The 22,052-nt window shown below is 40.8% G+C and overlaps 2 protein-coding genes across 7 annotated transcripts in view; one reads left to right on the top strand and one right to left on the bottom strand.

Moving 5' to 3' along the window:
* The window catches only part of LOC147574826 (uncharacterized), a 29,962-nt gene extending 25,923 nt beyond the window's left edge, over positions 1-4,039 (bottom strand). Inside the window, exon 1 of the mRNA XM_086684683.1 lies at positions 3,514-4,039. Within this exon, the coding sequence (XP_086540809.1) occupies positions 3,520-3,888 (369 nt within the window). The 5' untranslated portion in view covers positions 3,889-4,039 and the 3' untranslated portion in view covers positions 3,514-3,519. The remainder of the gene's footprint in view (positions 1-3,513) is intronic.
* Positions 4,040-4,301: 262 nt separating this feature from the next.
* BNC2 (basonuclin zinc finger protein 2) overlaps positions 4,302-22,052 on the top strand; it is a 440,387-nt gene continuing 422,636 nt past the window's right edge. Inside the window, exon 1 of one of the 6 annotated variants that reach the window (XM_086685357.1) lies at positions 4,302-4,400. Coding sequence is in view for 3 of the 6 variants with exons in the window: in XM_086685360.1 (XP_086541486.1) it covers positions 4,398-4,400 (3 nt within the window). In the remaining 3 variants the exon portion in view is untranslated. Of the gene's footprint in view, positions 4,401-4,424; positions 4,714-22,052 lie in introns of those variants that run through there. The other 5 variants (XM_086685360.1, XM_086685358.1, XM_086685361.1 and 2 more) reach the window with 5 other exon arrangements.

Raw genomic sequence — 22,052 nt, 5'->3', positions numbered from 1 at the left:
AAGAATCCCAAGCAGGCTCCGGTGCTCTCAGCGCAGCGCCTGATGCAGGGCCTAAACTGAGGAACCGTGAGATCATGACTTGAGCAGAAATGGAGTCAGTCGCTTAACCGACGGAATCAGCCAGGTGCCCCTGGTTTCATGACCTCTTAAAAATTATTGAGGACTGCAAAGAGCTTTGGTTTATGCAGTAGGTATTAGTATTTATTGCATCACAAATTTAAACTCTGAAAAATTTTAAATGGTTATTAGTGTATTTAATGAAAATAATAGTAATAGGGCAATCATTTATTACTATACTGTGGTAGGTGGAATGAAGGTTCCTAATAATGGTTCACATCCTAATCCCAGGTACCTGTGAATATGTTCAGATATGACTAAGGTGATGTTGAGATGGATCTTGAGATGGGCAGGCTATGCTGGATTATCTAAATGGGCCCAATATAATCACAAGGCTAGGTATAAGTGAAAGAAGGAGGCATGTCTAGCTATCATAGGCTTTAGAGATGTAAGGCTATCAAGAACCGAGGAATATGGGTGGCCTCTAGAAGCTGGACAAGGTAAGGGAAAAGATTCTCCCCTTGGGTCTCCAGAAAGGAAAACAGGCCTGCAGACACCTTGATTGTAGCTTGATGAAACCCATTTCAGACTTCTGACCTCTAGAATTATAAATTTGTGTTGTTTTAGGCCACTAAATTTGTGGTAATTTGTTACAGCAGCACTAGAAAACGAATACATACCCATGTTTAAAATGAAAACAACTATGTTTTCCAGAACAAAAAATAAATTAATGAGAAAAGTGGCACTGATCTACATTTTTTTTGGCAAATCTCTTTAATGTCTGATATAACCAGATAGGTAACTTTTTGTTTCTGCTTCTGCATTCAATTTGTTGAGTATCACACATCACGCTGCCTTTGGGAAATTCTGCTGTACATCTGTGACAATGTGAATGAGAAAGGCAAATAATTGCTCGGTATATAATAAAAATAATTTTGGCCCCATGGCCCTCCTAAAAGGGTCTCGGAGACCCCAGGGTTGCCCCAGACCACACTTTGAAGACCTCTGGTACAGGAAGTCAACAGTTTTTACTCCACCCCCAAAAGAAGAGATATGGCACGCTTTTCTCCCCCTCATATTCCTAGAGCGAACTTGTCTGGCCCTAAGGTCATCGTCAACATAGGGAAATGATTTTGATATTTCTTCCTTAATTCAGCCAATATTTCTAAGAGCTTATTTTGTGCTTGGCACCGTTATATGGACCAATGCTATGTAAGCGAACAAGGTCAATACAGCTCTTGCACTCACAGAGCTCATGTTTTAGTTGCATAAAAATAATAAGCACATAAACAAGACAATTTCAGATACTTCTAAGGCACATAAAGAAAACAAGTAATGGGAGAAAGTGTGAGGGGTGTTTCAGGAAGTGGGTAAAGAGCTACTTTAATTAGACTCTAAAGAAGTGAAGTTAGAGCTGAAATGTGATGAATGAGAAGGAACCATTGGAAAACATGGGAGAATATTCCAGGTGGAGAGAATGGCAGGGCAAAGAGCAGGAAAGAGCTTGGCAAGGTGGACAGAAAGAAAGCCAGTGTGACTTTAGTGTGGTCACAAGAGGAATAAAAACCGGAAGAAAACAGTTGAAAAGCCCAGCACGAATGGATCATTCAAGTCTTGCAGGTCACAAAAGAGTTTAGGTTGTAGTCCAATTGCCATACAAACGCACTGGAGGAAATGAGATGCTGTGGCGTTCTCTGTATCTTTGCTTCTGTAAATTCTTCCACCTTCTCCAAGGGCTGCTCTTTCGGCCCAACACATCTTTATAATGAGGACTCTCTAGAAAGGCACTGGATCCCAAATAGACACATCTTGCCTCACATAAATTGTTTGTATGCTAACATCAAAAACAGACAGATCTGGAACCAATCAGGGGAATGTAAATTACAGGTTACTTGATGTGGAATAACTTCTGCTGTTGGCCAGTGTAGGTGCACAGCCAAAAATACACTGTGTGAATACAATTGTTTGGCAATTGCTGGTCTGTCAGTTGTCCAAAGCGGTAAGTGTGTGAATGGATTTGTATGGGTAATGACTCTGAAATTAGCAACTAGCTTTTCTCGTCTCTCCATGATACAGGAAAACACATTGGAACTTGGCTCATTTCTGGAGAATTCTTGTGATGATCCTCAGTTGCTCAGAATGCACATTTGGTCGTCATTATCCCTTGTGTAATCAGTTTCTACAAACTATAGGATGATGTTACAGTGATGTTTACAGAATAAGGGAACATGCTCCACACCTTAATCAAATCATTTAAAGATGAGCCTTCTTAGAGAACATGCATTTATATATATATATATATATATATATGCGTAGTCATTAGATAGTCTTTACTTTGATTTATGCTCTAGAGAAGTAATCTGTCTCCCACTAGAAACCTCCAGATGAACCATGTGCCTAGAATGCTATAAGGTATTTACTATAAATAATATAGTAGAAGCCTTACCAGACAGACCTTTCCACAACAAGATGATGCAGAGAATTACACAAATACAGAAATGAGTTGAAATCTGCTTTCCAAGGGCCTAAACACGGTCAGAAATTTGGACCCAATCAATACACAGAACTGCAGGTGCGGTGGCCCCACTGTTAAAAAGCGCGATCCACGTGAATAATAAGCCTAATCACATTTTCAGAACAGCTGTGGCTACTTGGGCCATAGTCTCTCATCATGCCTCCCAAATATTCTTTTTAATTGTTGTGAAAATTTATATTAAACTGAAGACCAGACTGTGCATCAAAGAACCTAGAAGTATGTACTTCCAAGGCTACATATTTTCAAAGGAATTTAATTCTGACCTCTGGATGCAATGGAGCAGTTTCTCTGCCCCTCTACTTCGGGGAAGGCAGAAAGGAAGAAGGGATGATTCAAACCTGTTGTTCTGCCAAAAGTGCTCCACGATTCCGATTTCTAGTGAGTGCTCAGAGAATCTGCCCGAAACCTGTGCCTTCCTTCCATGTCAGATAAGCAGAAAGTTTGCTCCAGCTATGATCAATCTGCACAACGCAGAGATGTTTTTTTGGCATAAAGCGTACGCTAGAAAGCGGATGGTGATTAAACTCGCCCCCACCCCCACCCCTCCCTTCTTGCGGCCGGCTGGGGAGTGTGTTTTGCTTGCATTGAAGAAATGTCCTTCAGCTGCAGGCGTGTGCGTTTTTGCGTCTCGGAGACAGGACGACGCGGGCCGGCTGAGTGTCACCCACAGATGTGATCGGTCTTGCCCCGCGGAGACGGCGGTCCCCTTCCTCTCCCCGGGCCGTCTCCAGCCCGAGGCCCGCGGCCCAGACCCGGGGAAGGGGAAGGAAGCCCTCGCCGCAAGCCGACGTCTGGGCCGGCACAAAACACGCTGCCACCAGTAACTTTCCCCCCGTGGCTGCGCGCAACTTTTTTGCCTGTTCGCCCAGCACGTTCTGTCCCGAGTTTGTGTCCCCTGGGTTTTCCTCCGCTTCCCTCACCTTCTGTCAGGCGGCGCGCGGAGGACCTGGGTTGGCGGGGGCGAGGGGGCGCCGGGGCCGCCGCGGCGGAAGAGAAAAAGGGGAAGGGGGAGAGGAGGAGGGGGCGGCGGCGGCGGTGCGGGAGGAGGAACTGGTCAAAGGGGACACAGACCGGCGAGCGCCCGAAAAGGAAAGCGACGCCGCGGTTTGCTGCAGTCGGGATAAAGTTCGCGCCCTTTCCTCGGGGTTTCTGCCTTTGACAGCTGGGCGCTGGCAGCCACCTCCACCTCCACGCCCGCACCCCCCGGGGGGCGCCAAAGTTGTTTTTCCATCCCCACCAGGAGCCGCGCGAACAGTAACAGGGCGGGGGGTGGGGTGGGGAGGCGAAATATACATCCTCCCTCACGAAACCCCTAGAATCTGAGGACAAACAACAACAAAACTAACCCACTTCTATTTTGCAAAAGGGAAGCAACATTGTAGTCACGACAATTTTGCAGAGAGGAGAAACTTGTGGGGCTTGCAAATCCGCCCCAGGTCACCTCGCCCGCCGGTCTCTCCCCCGCCCCCCACAGCAGCCCCCTCCTGGGACAGTCCGTTCCTTTTTTTTTTTGTCCCGTGGAGCCGGGGAACTCTGCAGGCTCCGACTTGGAGAGCGAGGGCGACCCTGGGCGCGTGTGTAAATCAGTCACCTGAGCGCAGAGGGGCCGCGGCGAGGGCGCGCGCGGGCGGGCGGGCGGGGAGAGGCGGAGGCGGCGAGAGCGGCGGCCCGGAGGAAATCGGGAGGGGGAGGGAAAGAAAGGCCGAGACAGAAGGAGCGAGAGGCGGCCGAGGGGCTGGTCCAGGCGCGGCCGCTAAGAGGAGACCAAGAGGCGGGGGCTGCACTTGACAACCAGCATGCCGAGATGGTAAGAAGTTTCCACCCTCCTTTCCTTTTTATTCTAGACTTCGTCAGACGCGAGCCCCGCGCCCGCGCGCTCCCGGGGCCGCCCGGGGGCCGTGTTTTCCTCAGGTCCGGCGGCGTGAGGTGGAGGGGGGCGCTTAGGAGGGCGGGCTGGAGGGGAGAACCCCAGCCCGACCCGGCCCCCGCCGTGCTCCCGAAATTTCCCCTCAACTTGGCCCAAGTTTGCGAGGAGAGCTCCGGGGTGGGAGGGGGGTATGTGTGTGAGGAGAGAGTGAGGGGCTCGGAAGTTCGCCCCCTCCCGCGGCGGGCGAGGAAAGGTGAGCGGCCGGCGAGCGAGAGGCTCCAGGGAGTTGGGACGGGCTGGGGCGGACGGGGTGGAAGGGAGGCGGGGGATGAATGGAGCGCTGGAGGGAGTTCGGGGCGGAGAGGAAAGCGTTTTGGACAACGGTAACTTTTAAAACTTGCCCGCGAGTGAGGGCCGGGCGGCTGGGCGTGGGCGCCTGGGCGCGCTGGTGCGCCGCGCCGCGAGGACGCGGCCGCCGGGTCCCGGCACCTTGGCGTTTCCTCTCCCCTCGCCCTCGCGTTCGGGAACCCTCCCTTTGTACATGAAGAAAACGGAGGAAGGTGCTCCTGGAGACTTTCTGAAGAATGTGCGAAACGTGGGGCAGGAAAATAAACCCGAAAGAGACAGATTTTGAGGTGCAGTTTTCAAGGCGCCCAATTGTTTTACTTACACGTTGCCTGCAGGGTAGCATTTGGGGCCCGGGGGGGGGGGGCAGAATTAAGAAAAAAAAAAAAAAAGAAAAGAAAACTGGAGGACATCCCCCGTGTAGTGAGGCTAGGAAAAGTTCCCAGTGCAAGTGGTGGACGAGGTGGGAAGGCGAGATTCGAGCACGGCTCCTCTCCTCGAAGCGGCTTCTCTGCAGCGAGGCAGCGTGCAGTGAGTTCGCGTGGTGATGAGCGCTCTGTCCGCTTTCGGGGAAGTGATTTGTTAGGAATGGGGTTGGACCACTCCCTTCCCTTTAGTTTGCTTCCACCCAGTGCTGCTATTGTTGCCCCCCTCCCCCCGGGGGATCCGATATACTGTGTTCTGCGTGTAGATGGAATATGTAGAAAAAAAGGCAGATAGCGGGTTGGCGTTTTTTTTTTTTTCCTCTCTTCCCTTCCCCCTAATGTGACATCTCTTGTTTCAGTGATCAAAGTCACAACTGGAGTGTAGGAGATGCGACTGTCAAATGCAGGCGCGCGCACACACACACACACACACACACACACAAAAGTAGCGTGCGCCCAAGACTGTGGTTACAGTAACGCTGACAGAAATTAAAGTGGTTTTGAAAGCAGCGTGCGATTTATAGTGGTTCCCATTTACCCTAGAGTCAAGCTGTTGTAAAGCTGATGTACGAAAGACACCATAAAATAATCCTGTGTACCCAGGATTAAAGTGGCAGAAAGTGGCCTACCTTATGATTTTTTATGTACTTCGTGGACACTTGCAATGGTCGGAACCTGTGTTTTAAGCGGAGGCGTCAAAACAAAGTATTAAATGTATCTGTTCAGTGCTTGGGTTTTTCTTCCAGGGGCATCTTACGCGGGAACACTGTAAAAGCCCGTTGTAGGTACTATTTTTCTTTACCCCAGCCTGTGTGCTGTTTGTCTACACGTCTATTCCCAAATACTAATCATTTTGGAAAGTGCCTACACCCATTCGTGATCCACTGCTTTGTATCGTGCATTTTCAGATGTTCCCTGTGCGCACACATACATGTTTTAACTGGAAGAGTTTATTCCTGGCACTAATATTTAGTGTGTCTGATTTGAAGACATACTCCAGAATAGTGAGACCTTATACCAGTTAATAGAACTTCCTTTTTTACCGTTTGGACTCACACACACACGCAGAATCCCTTGCGAACCTTTCTAGGGTATCTGCGTTTTATGGTATATTTGTAGCTGTTTCATTTAAAGTGTTCAGCCTTAATGAAGTTCTTAGTTGCAGCTACTTTTTCTGTTCCCGGAGAGCAGAGTATTTGAAATCCAGATTGCTAATCACTCTATCAAAGTACAAGAGTATCTTCACCTGAGGGAAATAATATTGAACCTGAATGTGAACTCTTCTTTGAGTATCTTGTGAGAAAAGTCTGAAACTGTCTTTCCTTCCCTCTGGAGAATATTAAGTTCAGTGTTGTTTGCATGTAGAACTTTGAACAAGCACCAGCCACCCTCCTGTGATTTTTAAAAATAAATATAGAGGAAACATTCATAGCAGTTATACATTCCCAATACCTAATTTTCTTTTTTCTTCTACCTGAAATGTGAGAGATCCGTCAGGCAGGGATATGTGATTACAAAAAGAAGCAGACAAAAGCAGAGCTGACTATTGCTATATTAAAATGTAAGTGTTACAGTTTGAATTTTCAAGTGAGAGTTTTTGAGTTCAGTGCTTTACATAACATTTTGTCCTAATCTTGCTTGCTGTCAGGGATGTTTCATGGTTGTGCAATTGCTGCAGTCAAGAATGCCAATTTGCATTCCAGGAGTGTCATTTGATTACTTTTATCTGCACAGCTCCAAGACCGGCCCAGACCTCTCGTTTCATCTTGCCATGTCACGAGTCAATGCTGTGTCGTCTTTTCAAAAATCTGCCTGATTTAGACAAGAAAGAAAAGTACTTTCATGTTGCAGCCGCAGTCCCCTGCTAACTTGTCAGCAGCAGGATATGATTCACTTGGGCCCAGAAGAATGGAACAGAGAGGCGGGTTAGGCGGTTCAATAAAGCCCACGGACAGGTAGTGTGTGACATCCCCAGAGAGCCACAGTTAATGAAGAACAGGTCTGCTTAGTTCTCCACACGCTGACCTGGTGCTGTCCCCACAGTTTTCTCATTTGATCTTTCCCAGCAAATTGATCTTTTCTTGTATTTTTTTGCCTTCCAAGTTAGTCCTTGTGGGACTGAAATTAGCAGAGCAACTTAAGTTGGATAATACAGCTGTTCAGAAAAGAAGAAATTGGACACTGGCTCAAAAAGGGGCGGGGGTTGGGGGTGGAAGGAGCTATTCTTTTTGTTGTTCCTGGGAATATTTCTTATATTAAGGGAGACCAGAATAGGTGATGACTTGAAGTTCGTGGTTCCCTTTATTTTTCATTTTATAGTTAAGGTTCAGCACCATTTTAAATATTCCTGAAGTATGTGAAAGATGACCTTTGTGAGTGTGTGGAGTTCGTTTTAGCGTTTTTTTTTTTTTTTTCAATTTAGCACTTTTCATATTCACTTGTTTGAAATGATTTGCCTGTTGACTGTGGCTTTTATGACTATCGTAAGATAGGCTAAATATCAATGGTGTACTTCGTCTGTATTATTTATAGTCTTCTAAATAACTGCCACCCTAAAATATCCAATACTGAAACGCAGAAAAGATTAAACAATTAAGAAAGTCATTACCAGTGTTGTGTGTAAATACTTTGGTACGTGGAAATGTTTTCTGCAGTTACCATCAGCATCTTTTACGTAAACTCCAGAGATACGATGTCAGTACATTTTTTTTTTTAAAGTCAAGATTCTGCATTTAAATGTAGGTTTTTAGAACTGAGACCAGATCACAAGTTTGGATTTCTGTAGATACTCATATATGTTGTTATTTGTTTTTCGAGATGAAAATTAATTTTAACTAGCTTGGTAAATCTAAGTTGGGAATGTATATGTAGTTTAAACAGGTTAAAGTTTTACTCTAGAATTTTCTATACAAAGCTTAGGTTGGAAGCAATTAATAGATTAAATTAATGTGGCTATAAGGAGCAGTGCTTTGTGAATTCCCCTGCAGATGGTCTCATACACCATCTACACCCTTGCAAGAAACAGTTGAAAACATTTCTTGTGGAAGAGGAGGGAGCCTCCTAAAATCTTTTCTGTTGGATGGGAATTACATAGGATCATTGGTTAGTAAACTCCTCTCTGAAGAGCTAGAGGGAGCCTTATGATTTTATTAGATATACTTAAGGTTAACAGAAATCACTCTGGCAGTCAGAATGTTGTACAAAAAGAGTAGATAATAAATACTGGCTTAATGTTTAGGCTTGGAGGTGCTATTGGTTTTTTGTTTGTTTGGTTTTTTTTTTAAGCTGTGACAAAAGCACCAGAACTTTCTACAAGAATAGTTAAGTAGTCAGCTAAGGATTCTAGGGTTCTCTACCTTTTATGCGATTTGAAGTGATTTGAAGATCAAGCAAAATGCGACCAAATACGCTTTAAATAGGATTTGGTTTGCTAAATACTGTCTATTTCGCCAATTGAGGGAGTTCTGTAAGGAGGCCACTCCTCAAAGTTCTATTAAAAGTAACTTCCTACCAAATCACTGAGGAGGGGAATACCTTCTTTCAGTTCATTAAGGACAACCTCCTTTCTGTAAATAATGGTTTTGAAGGAGTTCTACATACAACTGTCGTACTCCAGAGAGAAAATTCCTTTACAATAAATGCTTCGTTTATAAGCATAAAATAGTAAACCATTTATAACGTTGATATATTACGAATCAGTAAGTAAGTTAAATTTAAAGAAATAGAACTTAAGTGGTATTAAATTCAATATTTGTTGTTTAATTTCACATTTGTTTATCAGTCTTTCCACTGGAATTTGCAATATGTTTACATTAAAGAGTCATTGATCATAATTGCTCTTTAATATTTACATACTAGTTTTTAGTAGCATTACTTTGGACAAACTTATTTACCATTTAAGTAAATAGTATAATCCAATGAGATAAACTACCCAGATTTGTCTTTTTTTCATCTTTCACACAGTAACTCTCATTATGTTGCTAGCCAATAAAAGTCTTTATTTGTTGCTTATTAGATCCCTCAGTACACTCAAGAGTTCAGCTATAATTTAATTTGGCTGTTCAAAGAGGCTGCCTTGTTTTAAAACATGTTCTCAGTACGCTTTTACCATTTATTGTGAACCTATATTCAACTCATGCATATGCATAGGATGATTTTACAGATCATCATTTTTTAAGGTTCATGCCATAGCAGAGTCGTAAGTTTTTTCTTTGAAAAAAAATCAATACCTAACAACGTCAAAATATTTTTTTGTGTTTTACTCTATGTTTCCCTTGACATTCTGGAACATTTTTTTTCTTAGTAATTTAGATATAGTTTTGCTATTATAATTTAAAATCAGTTCCCTAAGGTATATAACCTTTCCTTAAGGTGTAGTGAGAAGAGCACTAAACTAAAATAAATAAATTTAATAATTAAGAATGTTAGTTGAGGGCATTTCACTATTGTAGTCACTTGAAATTACAAAAAGTTTGCCTTGTACTTCAACTTTGCTAGCATGATAAATTCAGTTTCCTTACACTAGGCTGCTGGGAAGTTTTGCAATGAGTGGAAGATGGCTTGAGAGTTCTAGTGATATTTGTAACAAATCATGTTCACTGAAAACTAGAAATTGACTGCAGAACTCTAAGATGAGTATCAGGAATTCTTCCACAAGGAAGGCCGAATGTGGAACAGCTATATGAGTCATTGCATGTATATCTTACCAGTGGGAATCACATCAAACCAGCCCTTTAGATACAGTATTTAATAGTTGTCAAAATGTACAGTATTGTCTTGGAACTTGTGGTTCATGAGTTCATAGTCCCAGCTTTTTTGTGTTCAGTACAAAGATGTAACAACCCACACAAAACATTTTTCTCTTATTATGACCTTACATTTGCCAAAGTGCCCCATGCTGAAATTCCTTTTCAGTATCCCTTTTTTTTTTTTTTAGTCCAAAGCCAGACGTGTACCCAGACACAAAAGCCTCTGTGTATAGCAAGCTGTTTTAAATATTGTGACTCGACGATGTGCTGTCCTTTCTCTGCTTGAACCAAGGATCTCTGCTCAGTGTCTGTGGATTACCAAGCTCCTTCTTTATTGTACCTCTTGTCAACTATTCCTATTCATTTAACCTTTCATTAGTGTCTGTGCAGCTTCACTGTCTAGAAATGCAAGGAAAAACCGAAAGGCCCCACTGTCACAGTTATTAGATTTCTCGGTTACATCCCAGCAACCATAAAGAAGTAAGAGTCGACACTATTGTCGTGCGTGCTGCTGTCCTGGGGTGCAGCTCTTCTGTGCATGTCAAGGACATGTGCCACATGTTGATATGCATCCCAGGGATAAATGCACAACATGGGGGATAGGCTGATGCTGGCAGTAATGAGCTTTGTAGGAGTTATTGCAAAGACCAACAGTTTGTGAAGGAATTTTGCTTAACAGGCCAAGGAGATAGACAGAGTTGAGGGCTGCCAAGATTTGCCTGTGCCGGAGCTTGTCACTCACATTGTTTTCATCTAAACTTCATTTGAGGGGAAAATTGAATACGTTTGACAGCAATGAAAAGTGTTATTTTCATTTTTTAATCTTTCAGAGGACAAAAGTGGTATTTCTGGTGACTATTTAGTATATTGTAATTAAACGTTATTTATACTGACTGAATTGTGTATATGAATGGGTCTATTAGCAATTTATCTTATTTCTTATGTATCTAGAAAAAATTGATAATTAGTGGATATATATGTTTTAAAATCTGTATAAAAGTAATATAGTCTACTAATTTTCCTATGCTGCTATTTCCCCCCTTTGATTTCCCTCTGTCATAGCCTGGTGTTATCACTTGATTTTTTAAAAAATGTATTTACTTTGTTGCCTCAACGTAAAGGAAAACCAGGATGAGTATCAGATCATTTTCAGGTCATAAGACAAATATTTGCAGATTTTGCATTGGGAAAATACTACTTTAACATTTTAGAAGATTCATAGAATTATTTTTAAGAATTTTCAGAACATTTAAATAGAAAATAATTGCCATACCTCATCTCTCTTTAAAAGTTCATTTTTTTTGAACAGGGAAAACCTGTGTTACCAGAGATGAATAAAACAATTTTGTTTTTCTCATTTCAATGATTTTTGTCAGTTTACCAAACTGTTTGGGGCCCTCCAATACCTTTGCAAATATATTAATAATTTATTAGCAAATCTCTGTAAAGTTATTTATAGTTTTTACTTCACCCTACCTTTTTTAGCCAAGGTTAACCTTTTAATAGTTGTATTTGAAGCTTTCTCTGGTAAGTTTTTCATGGTGTCTTGTGAATGTATAATTGGCTTAGTTGTCCTTGTTTCAGGGAAGAGAGATGAGCCATTTTTCACACTCCTTCCCTTAGATGAGATGCTTTCTTCCAGGAAAAAATATATTCAATAATTGACAGCCGTGTGCCCAGCCAGGGCATGTTCCAGTCTCTTGGCCATTGGGTGGAAATCCTGTATACATGATACTGAGATGAATCTGTCTTGATTCTCTGAGGTGAACTGGTGGCCTTCCCACAGACAAGGCAAGGGTATGTTAACTTTCCCCTTCTAACTATCCTATTTCCATTTATTATAGTTTGTGTTGGGTGAAGTAGAAGAGGAAAGAGGGACTTGTAAGGGTACAACAAAAATACACCCCTAGAAGTAGGCCAGAGTTATATGATAATTAAAGGGAAAAAGAATACACGGCAGTAGCTACTATCTATAGGAACCCTCCATCTAGTATTCGTCCAGTCAGTACCTTAGTGCAAGAAGCAGTGCATCATTATCTACTCCAGACTGAGAACAGGCCCCATTCTTTCCCACCCAGGTTTGAGAGCCTCTATTTCATCATTTGTAAAACAAGAGAGTTTGATAATTTCTAAGTTATTTTTTTTTCAACGTTTATTTATTTTTGGGACAGAGAGAGACAGAGCATGAACGGGGGAGGGGCAGAGAGAGAGGGGGACACAGAATCGGAAACAGGCTCCAGGCTCCGAGCCATCAGCCCAGAGCCGGACGCGGGGCTCGAACTCACAGACCGCGAGATCGTGACCTGGCTGAAGTCGGACGCTTAACCGACTGCGCCACCCAGGCGCCCCTCTAAGTTATTTTTTAATTGGAATATTTAATATTTTATGTGATAGGACTATATAATCATAGCAGTATACTGTTTTTAATAGCTCTGCTGGCATGTAATATACTAAATTCACTTGTTAAAAACGTACAATTAATATTTTATGGATATAGCATCTTTTATTTATCCATTCATCCAGTGATGGACATTCGGGTTGTTTGCACCTTTTAGTTATTATGAATACTGCTGCTGTAAACATTTGTGTACAAATGTTTTCATTTCTGTTGGATATGTACCTAGGAGTGGAATTGCTAAGTCATATGGCAACCCTATCTTTAACTTTTGAGGAACTGCAAAAGTTCCTCAAAGTTTCCAAGGAAGCTGCACCTTTCTACATTTCTACCAACACTGTATGAGTTTTTTAATCTCTTCACATCTTTCCAAACTTGCTATTGTCTTTTAATTTTAACCATCCTGGTGGGTGTGAAATGGTTTTGATTTGCATTTTCCTGATGGCTAATGATGTTGGGTGTCTTTTCATGTGCTTATTGGCCATTTGTAGAGTTCTGTGTAACAAGAAATGTCTGTTATATCCTTTACCTATTTTTCATTTAGGTTGTCTTTTCATTGTTGAGTTGTAAGAGCTGTTTATATATTCTGGACACAAGTCCTTTAGGAGATGTAGAATTTGCAAGTATTTTGTCTTTCTGTGGGTTGTCTTTCTTTTTTGAGGGTGTCCTTTGAAGCACAGAAGCTTAAAATTTTTTTTTTAGTTATTATTTTGAGAGAGAGAGAGAGAGAATGTGCTCACGTAAGCAAAGGAAGGGCAGAGAGAAGGGGAGACAGAATCCCAAGTGGACTGGGCACCATCAGCACACAGCTTGACCTGGGGCTCAAACCCACAAACTGGGGGAGATCATGACCTGAACCAAGATAAAGAGTCGGGTGCCTACCCATCTGGGCCACCCAGGCACCTGAAGTCCAGAAAGCACTGTACTTTAAAGTACTTTAAATTTTGATGAAGTCCAACTTATTTTTTATTTTGTCATTTGTGTTTTTAATGTGCTAAGGAACCACTGTCTAACCCAGGCTCATGAAGATTTACCCCTATTGTCTTCTAAGAATCTTCTAGTTTGAGCTCTTACATTTAGGTCTTTGATTTGAGTTAACTTTTGTGTATTATGTGAAGTAGAGGTCCAGTTGAATATGGATAGCCAGTTGTTCCCAGCAACATTTGTTGAAAAGAGATTCTTAACCCATTGAATTAACATGGTGCATTTGTGGAAAATTATTTGACTATATATGTAAGGGTTTATGTCTAGACTCTCCATTGATTAGTAGGTCTATCTTTGCAAGTACCATACTGTCAAAATTAACTGTAGCTTTGCACTAAGTTTGCCACTGAGAAATGTGTCTTCCGATTTTGTCCCTTTTCAAGATTGTTTCACTATTCTCAGGTCTTTAGCAGTTCATTAAAATTTTTCTATTGTGGTGAACACAATATAAAATTGAACAACTTAAACATTGTTAAGTGTATGGTACAGACAGTATTGTTAACTGTACCTTGTTCAATAGATTTTTAGAACTTGGTTGTCTTGTGGAACTGAAACTATATCTATTGAAGAACAACTCCCTTTTTCCCCTCTTCACAACCCCTGGCAACCACCATTTTATTCTCTAAGAGTTTTGCTACTTTAAATACTTCATATAAGTAGAATAATGGAGTATTTGTCTTTCTGTAACTGTCTTATTTATCATAATGTCCTCGAGGTTCATCCAATGTTACAGCACATGACAGGATTTTCTTTTTTAAGATTTGATAGTATTTCATTGTGTCTATTTACCACATTTTCTTTACTTGTTCACCTGTAGATGGACATTTAGGTTGAGTCCACCTCTTGGCTGATGTGAGGAATGTGCAGTGAACATGGATGTGCTTTCAGTTCTTTTGGGTATATATCTAGAAATGGAGTTGCTGGATCATATAGTAATTGTTTTTAATTTTTTGAAGAACCTCCATACTATTTCCCATAGCTTCTGCCCCATTTTATCTTCTCACCAACAGTATACAAAAGGCCCAATTTTTCCACATTTTTGCCAACACGTGTTATTTTTTTAATAGGGCCTTAAAAAAATTTTTTTTACGTTTATTTTTGAGTGAGAGAGAGAGCACCAGTAGGGGAGCGGCAGAGAGAGAAGGAGCACAAATCTGAAGCAGGCTCCAGGCTCTGAGTGGTCAGCACAGAGCCCAACATGGGGCTTGAACTCATGAACTGTGAGATCATGACCTGAGCCGAAGTCTGACACTTAACTGATTGAGCCACCCAGGTGCCCCTTAATAGGGACTTTTTTAAAAAACATGTTTACCACTTAAAAAAGTTTTTGAAGCTTACTTATTTTGAGAGAAAGGATGGGGGAGGGGCAGAGAGAGAGAGAGAGAGAGAGAGAGAGAGAGAGAGAATCCCAAGCAGGCTCTGCACTGTTAGTGTGGAGCCCAATGTGGGGCTCAAACCCATGAACTGTGAGATCATGACCTGAACTGAAACCATGAGTCGGACACTTAACTGACTAAGCCACCCAGGCAGGTGCCCCTAACAGGGGCCTTTTTAAAAGTATGAGGTGATATCTCTTAGTGGTTTTGATTTGTATTTCCCTGGCCATTGGTGTTGTTGAGCATCATTTCATAGGCTTCTTGGCCATTGTATATATTTTTTGGAGAAATGTCTATTCAAGTCCTTTGCCCATTTTTATTGGATTATTTTTGTTGTTGAATTTTAGGAGTTCTTTATATATTCTGGATATTAATCCCTTGTCAGAAATAAGGTTTGCACATATTTTCGTCCATTCAGTATGTTGTTTTTTCACTCTGTTGATTACTTCCTTCACAGAAGTTTTTAAAAAAAAATTTTTTTTTTAACGTTTATTTTATTTTTGAGACAGAGAGAGACAGAGCATGAACAGGGGAGGGGCAGAGAGAGAGGGAGACACAGAATCGGAAGCAGGCTCCAGGCTCTGAGCCATCAGCCCAGAGCCTGACGCGGGGCTCGAGCTCACGGACTGTGAGATCGTGACCTGAGCTGAAGTCGGACGCTTAACCGACTGAGCCACCCAGGCACCCCTTTACAGAAGTTTTTAAGTTTGATGTATTCCCATTTGTCTGTTCTTTCTTTTGTTGCCCTTAACAGTTTACTTTTATTTATTTGTATTTTTTTCATAGTGTTTATTTTGGAGAGAGAGAGCATGAGCAGGGGAGGGGCAGACAGGGAGGGACAGAGGATCCAAAGCAGGCTCCATGCTGACAGCAGCAAGACTGATGCGGGGCTCCAACTCACCCACCTGTGAGATCATGACCTGAGTCAAAGTTGGATGCTTAACCAGCTGAGCCACCCAGGCACCCGCAGTCTACTTATGAAACTCAGATTTATTTGATTTGCAGAAGAGTAAAGGCTACATTAAGAAAGTGCATTTGTTGTATGGGTAAAGAACTCTTGGCGGTACTTCAGGGAGTAAGAAATATGTCATTTGATAGCCAAAAGATGAGTCTTAGTTACCTTTGAGATACACTGGTTTGACTTTGATGTTTCTTAATTATCATTGAGTTTAAAAGTATTCTAGGTGTTCTGTATGATAAGAGCGACACTTCATGCCCTGGAGGGTGGAATTAGGTATATAGAAATAACTGTTTTGGGTTTTATAAATACCTCAAAAGGAAAGGGAAAAAAACATTACTGAGAAAATTTGTCTTCCTAGACATTCTGTTGTAACTAGAGAAACAGCCAACAGTGCTTAAAATTCAAAATTATTGTATGATCTCAAATCCAAACTAACTGGTCCAGTTAAGTTTTAAATAAATACCATGTTCAAATCTGGCATGGCACATTTGGAAACATGAGCTTGTTTTAAAGTTTACCTGGCAGGGGCGCCTGGGTGGCAGTTGGTTAGGCATCCAAGTTCGGCCCAGGTCTTGATCTCGTGGTTCATGAATTTGAGCCCTGCATCGGATTCTGTGCTGAGCGTTCAGAGCCTGGAGCTTCCTTCTGATTCTGTCTTGTCTTTCTCTGTCATTCGCCCCCCCCCCCCCCCCCCCCCCCCCCCCCCGCCACCATGCACTCTCTCTCTCTCAAGTATAAACATTAAAAAAGAAAAAAGCTTACCTGGAAAATATCGTAATTAAAATACCTTGCAGTTGAATTAGAGAAACTTGAAAACAATGAAAGGTAAACTAATTTGGAGCCAACTGTGTTGTATCATTGTTGAATTAAAAAAATTCTTCCCTTAAAGTTATAATTTTCTCTTTATTCATGCACTTAAAAATTTTTTTTTAACATTTTTTTCAGAGAGAGAAGAGAGATGGAGCGTGAGTGGGGGAGGGGCAGAGAGAGGGAGGGATGCACAGAATCCAAAGCAGGCTCCAGGCTCTGAGCTTTCAGCGCAGAGCTTGACGCCGGGCTCAAACCCACGAACTGGGAGGTCATGATCTGTGCTGAAGTTGGTTGCTTAACTGACTGAGCCACCCAGGTGCCCCTCTTTATTCATGCTCTTAAAGACCTATATTTATTTCCATGTAATTGCTTTTCTGGTATTCTAATGGGCGACTCTTGCTTAACTGCATTGTCTGTTTTTGGCGTTTTGTGTTATTTTGGATAAAAGTTTCATTATTCAGTATCAACTTAGATAGTTAACTAATCAAATATATATGTGGAGAGTATTTATTTTTTCCCTTCATCACTGTTTACATATATAAATAGTAATTAGCCAATTTTAAATTGTATCTCATGACGTATTTTGAGGACTTACAGATTTAAATTCTGTAGAGGATTTAAAATAACTTACAAAGGGGTGCCTGGGTGGCTTAGTTGGTTGGGTGTCCAGCCTCTTGGTTTCAGCTCGGCTCACTGTCCCATGGTTTGTGGGATCCAGCCCTGCGACAAGACCTGTGTTGGGCTCTATGCTGACAGCATGGAGCCTGCTTGGTGTTCTGTCTCTCCCTCTTTATCTCTGCCCCTCCCCTGCTGATGCTCACACTTGTGTGCCCCATCTCTCAAAATAAGTAGATAAACTTAAAAAAAATTAAAATATAGAGACTGGTATGGTAGAATATTTTATATTTACTAGACACTTGATTTTTAGTTATATATGAATTTCATTTTACTAAATGACACATTTTGTTAATGTTGAACAAAACAGTTAATGCGACTTTTCTGTTCTCTTCAAACATGTTTTGACATGTACTCATAGGTATGTTTATACATATGGAATGACAAAATCGTATTCTTGCTGTCTTTATGGTTTGGCGACATAGAGAAGGCAATTAACTAGAACAATACAGCCGTACAAAGAAAGTCCACTCAGTTTTCTGTGCTGTGGTATCTAATCTCCCTGTAATACATATTTCACTCTTTAGTGGATTAGGAAAGTTTATTCTGTCAACATGTACGTACGCTAATAGGTATGCTTCTGGAAGTACAATGGGATAGTTCAGATTTTCCTCTCATTCAGAGTGGTGATTGGAAGCACAACATTATATGTGTTTGAATTGGTTTTTGATAGATTAGAACATTGATTTAACTTCAAAGTACATTAACTCTAAGTGATGTTAACAAGTAAACATTTTATAAACCCAGAAATTCTGCCAGATGTTGAGCTATATTTTTCACCGTATGAGTATCCCTTGTAAGAAATATTTACACATAAAAGACTTATGTCTGTTCATTGGTCTTTGCAGCTTTACCACGTCTATGAACAGAACCAGTCACAAGACATTTTTGTGTAGGACAGTGATCATTAGATCTAATGGAGTGTGTGTGGGGGGGGGGCGGGGAGCATCCATGAGAAACTGACAATTTGCAACTTCCTTGTGGGGGAGGGAGAATACAAAATAGTACGGTTTATTGAAATTTGTAGGGGGGGCAGTAGGGATTGGTTTACTGTTATATTTTCATAGTATAGTAATACCTGTTATATTGTTTTTTGTAATTTCAGGTATTTGTATGGATGGCGTAGATGTATATTGAGTGTATTGATGAATGTTTTACTAATGTCAAATTGTATTTCTAAAGTACATATGTGTCAGAGTAATCTGTTGATACCCAACAAGTAAATATTTGCTTATTATATATAGAGTAACTTGTAGATGTTCATGAAACATACAATAGTGTACTGATTTGATTAAAAAAAGATGTTTTAAAAATTTTTAGGTTCTTACATTCAAGCTGTGCATTTGGCATAGGCATTGGAGTTCTGGTTATTTTCATTTTCCAAGTTCGATGCAACTTTTAATTATCTTAGAATCTAGCAACTTAACAGGCAATTGAGTTTCTTTGATATACATGACATTCTGTTAGGTACTGTAGGTATTACAGATGAAGTAGAAGCTATAACCCTAACATTAAGGAGCACAAAGTTCATGTGCAGAAGGATGTTTATTATCTTAACGTAACCATAGTTCAGGTTCTGCCTCTGGTCTTAGTATGCTTAGAAATCTAATTTTTAATCAGTATGTCTTTGCAAGAGATCCGTCCTTCATGGGCTCCTTCAGTGTGTTTACTGACAGAAGGCTGGAGAATAGGCACACAAATGCATGCACATGTGCTGTGTGAACACATATATATCTGCATACTGTAATAGATACTCATGGATACGTATGGAATACTCATATTGGCATCCTTAGCACATTCTTTCCTTTGCAGGCAAATTTAAGTGGGGAGTGAAATTATAATCCAAATGTTGCTCATTGCTACTTTATGAGTTTGGGATTTGAGCAGAGAATATTAGGGTTGCAGGTGGAGGGCATAAGGTCCTCTTTTCACTGTAGGGAAAGCCTTTCCAGTGGCCTGTATTGTTAGAGTACACACTTTGGACTCCCATCTCCTGGACTGTGTTTGGAAGAGGTTTGACAAAATTTACTCCTTTTGCTTTTTTTCTTCTTCCTATTCTTCTGGTTGACAAATTCTTTTTTTCTCTAGATATGTTAATATTCTCAAGCAGATATTAGTTAACTGTCTTGGGAGCTACTTGTTAAGGTGACTTTGCATCTGCTTGGTTTTTATGGATCTAATGCAGATGGCAATCTCATTTCATTCATTTTAAATTTCTTGGGAGATATCACATGCTACGCTACTACCTTACATATAATGTGTTTTGTGTATGAGAATGGCGGGAGGCCATGGGATAAGACAGCAGTTTTCTGGGGGAAAAGAGATGTATGTTGTTTTTAAAGAATAATAAAAAAGCTTTGAGGCCAGTTGATTTTGTGGTAGAGAAAGTTTCTGTTATCAGATACCTTGTAGAGAGATATCTAGATCTGAGATTGGCCATATATATATGTGTAATAAACTGCAGTAAGGGTGTGTATATGTGTTTTTAATCTCTGCATCTATTCTCTATGTGATAGAAGAGTTTTTCAGTTGCTTTGGGCTTCTTTTTTCCATTATACAATTAGGGTCAAGATTAGATTTTAAAGATCCTTAATGTTTCATACTGTGTGGATGCTCAACATTTCTTTATATTGTATTATTTTATGGACGCCAAAAGGACTAAAAAGCTAATGCTGTATCTTTAACTCTGTGTTAGCTGATTCCAGCAACTTCCTAGTTTGTAATGCCCCCCTTTTTTGTTTTTTACTTTAGTCTTTTGTTCCTTTTAAAATACTTCAATATCAGTTAGATTCTAAGTAAAGAGAAAAATTGGTTAAGGGAAGAGAAGGTAGAAGGATGAAGCACAGAACATCCACTAGACACCAGAATGATAGATGTTGGTGGACTAGGGAACCACCTGTTTTGACTTCCGTAGACTTTTGTCCTTACATCTGGTCAGACTTTTGTCCTTACATCTATATTTTCAGTCTACAGTCTGTGTGTTTCCCAGCAGTCATGGTAGAATTGTATAACATGTATAGCATTTTATTATTTAAATGTGTAACATTTAAATATTATTTAAATGTATAACATTTTATTATTTAAAACCACAGGACTTAATCCATGACAAATTTTAAATTTGAAAAGGTGTCAGAGGTAAAAATTAAATAGAGGCAATTATGGAGAGAATGGAGAAATTACACAGGGAATGTTGAACGTTGATAAAAATCAACAATGTTGAACGTTGATGAAAAATACATCAAAAAACAAAGGGCCAGTTAAATTGAGTGGCATGAGACTTGTTTTTTTTTGTTTGTTTTTTTATTTATTTTGTGAGAGTGAGAACGCAAGTGGGGGGAGGGGGAGGGAGAATGGAAAGAGAGAATGAATGAATCCCAAGCAGGCTCTGTGGTGACAGCAGGGCTCAAACTCACAAACCTTGAGATCATGACCTGAGCTGAAATCAAGAGTAGGCTGCTTAACTGATTGAGCCACCCATGCGCCTCCTTGTTTTTCTTGTACTTGTTTTCATGTACTTGCCCAACATGCATGCTCACCACATTTTTTTTTCAGCGTGTTTTAGTGTTTCTGCCTCTTGTGCTCCTCATGTACTGGGCACGGCCCGTTATGTCTGCCTCCCAATTATCACTCATGTATTACTTCCACTGCCATTACCAGGGTCCATAGCACCAACATCCTTGACCTGGAATACTGCCATATCTTCTAACTGGCCTAGTGCTTCCACTCTAGCCTCTCTCCTGCTCACTACACTGAGACCACCCTTCACAGAGAAATCACTTCTGTTTCAAAGCCTTCTAGTGACTTTTTATCACACCTGCAGTGCAATCCATACTCTTTATTGTGATTGAAATGGATATGTAAGATGAGATCCCTACCTAAGGCTCCAACATCATTTCCTACCACTGCTCACTCTGCTCCCATTATGGTAACCTAGCTTTTTACTGAACATGCCGAGTTTGTACCTACCTCAGGCTTTGCACGTGTTTTTCGTCTGCCTGGAATGCTCTTCTCCCACATTTTTGCGTGGCTTCCTTCCTCATTTCATTCAGGTCTCTCAAATGTCACTCCTTCAGAGAAAACTGCCTGATAATTTTCTTCCCCCCTGCTGTGTCTCCAAACTGTATGTTTCTCTGACCTTTTACCCTGCTTTGTTCATAGCATTTATCACTACTTGAAAATATGTATTTGTTTATATGTAGTTTTTTATTAGCCCTCTCTTACTATTGAGGATACCAAGCTGCATAAGAATGGAGACGTTTGGTTGTCTTACTAATTTCTGAATTTCCCCTACTTGTAGCAGTGCCTGGTACAGGACATACTCATATATTTATTATACATTCATTCACTCATAAACACATTCTTTATCAATTTTTATCAGGTCTTAGTTATTCTTTGGAGGGTTATTTATGGCATCTGCTGTTGCCATTTTCTGAACTGCTTATTGGAATGGTAGTTTCCATGGTAGATGTAACCATTCTCAACAGTTTTGCAAAAATCATCCTATAAGATATGGGAAAATATATTAGAAATTTGATTTATCTCATTCTGTTTTTTGTGTTTTACAGTGTGCATGTTATCTTATTATAGTAGATATGGAAGGGATATATTGTGCAATCAAAAAAATAGAGACTGTGCATTGAACCTGATATGGACAAGCAAAATGTAACTTTGTTTAAAGAAAAATGTAAAAACTCCATAGGCTATTTCATAGATTTGTGCTTTTGTATACTAATAAGGTGGTGATACCACTGGTGAGAGTAAAATCTTTCCCATTATTCAGAAAATCATGCAGGTCTAATGCTGGGGTGAGAATGAGACATATATCAAATTTAGCATCGTGTGTGTGAATATGTGTTTCCTAATATTCCAACCT

This window comes from Puma concolor, chromosome D4, assembly GCF_028749965.1.
Source record: "Puma concolor isolate L17-30 chromosome D4, mPumCon1.1.hap2, whole genome shotgun sequence".
NCBI classification, from domain to species: Eukaryota; Metazoa; Chordata; class Mammalia; order Carnivora; family Felidae; genus Puma; species Puma concolor.
The sequence above is the reverse complement of the archived record's forward strand: the minus strand, read 5'-3'. Positions and strand labels throughout refer to the sequence as shown.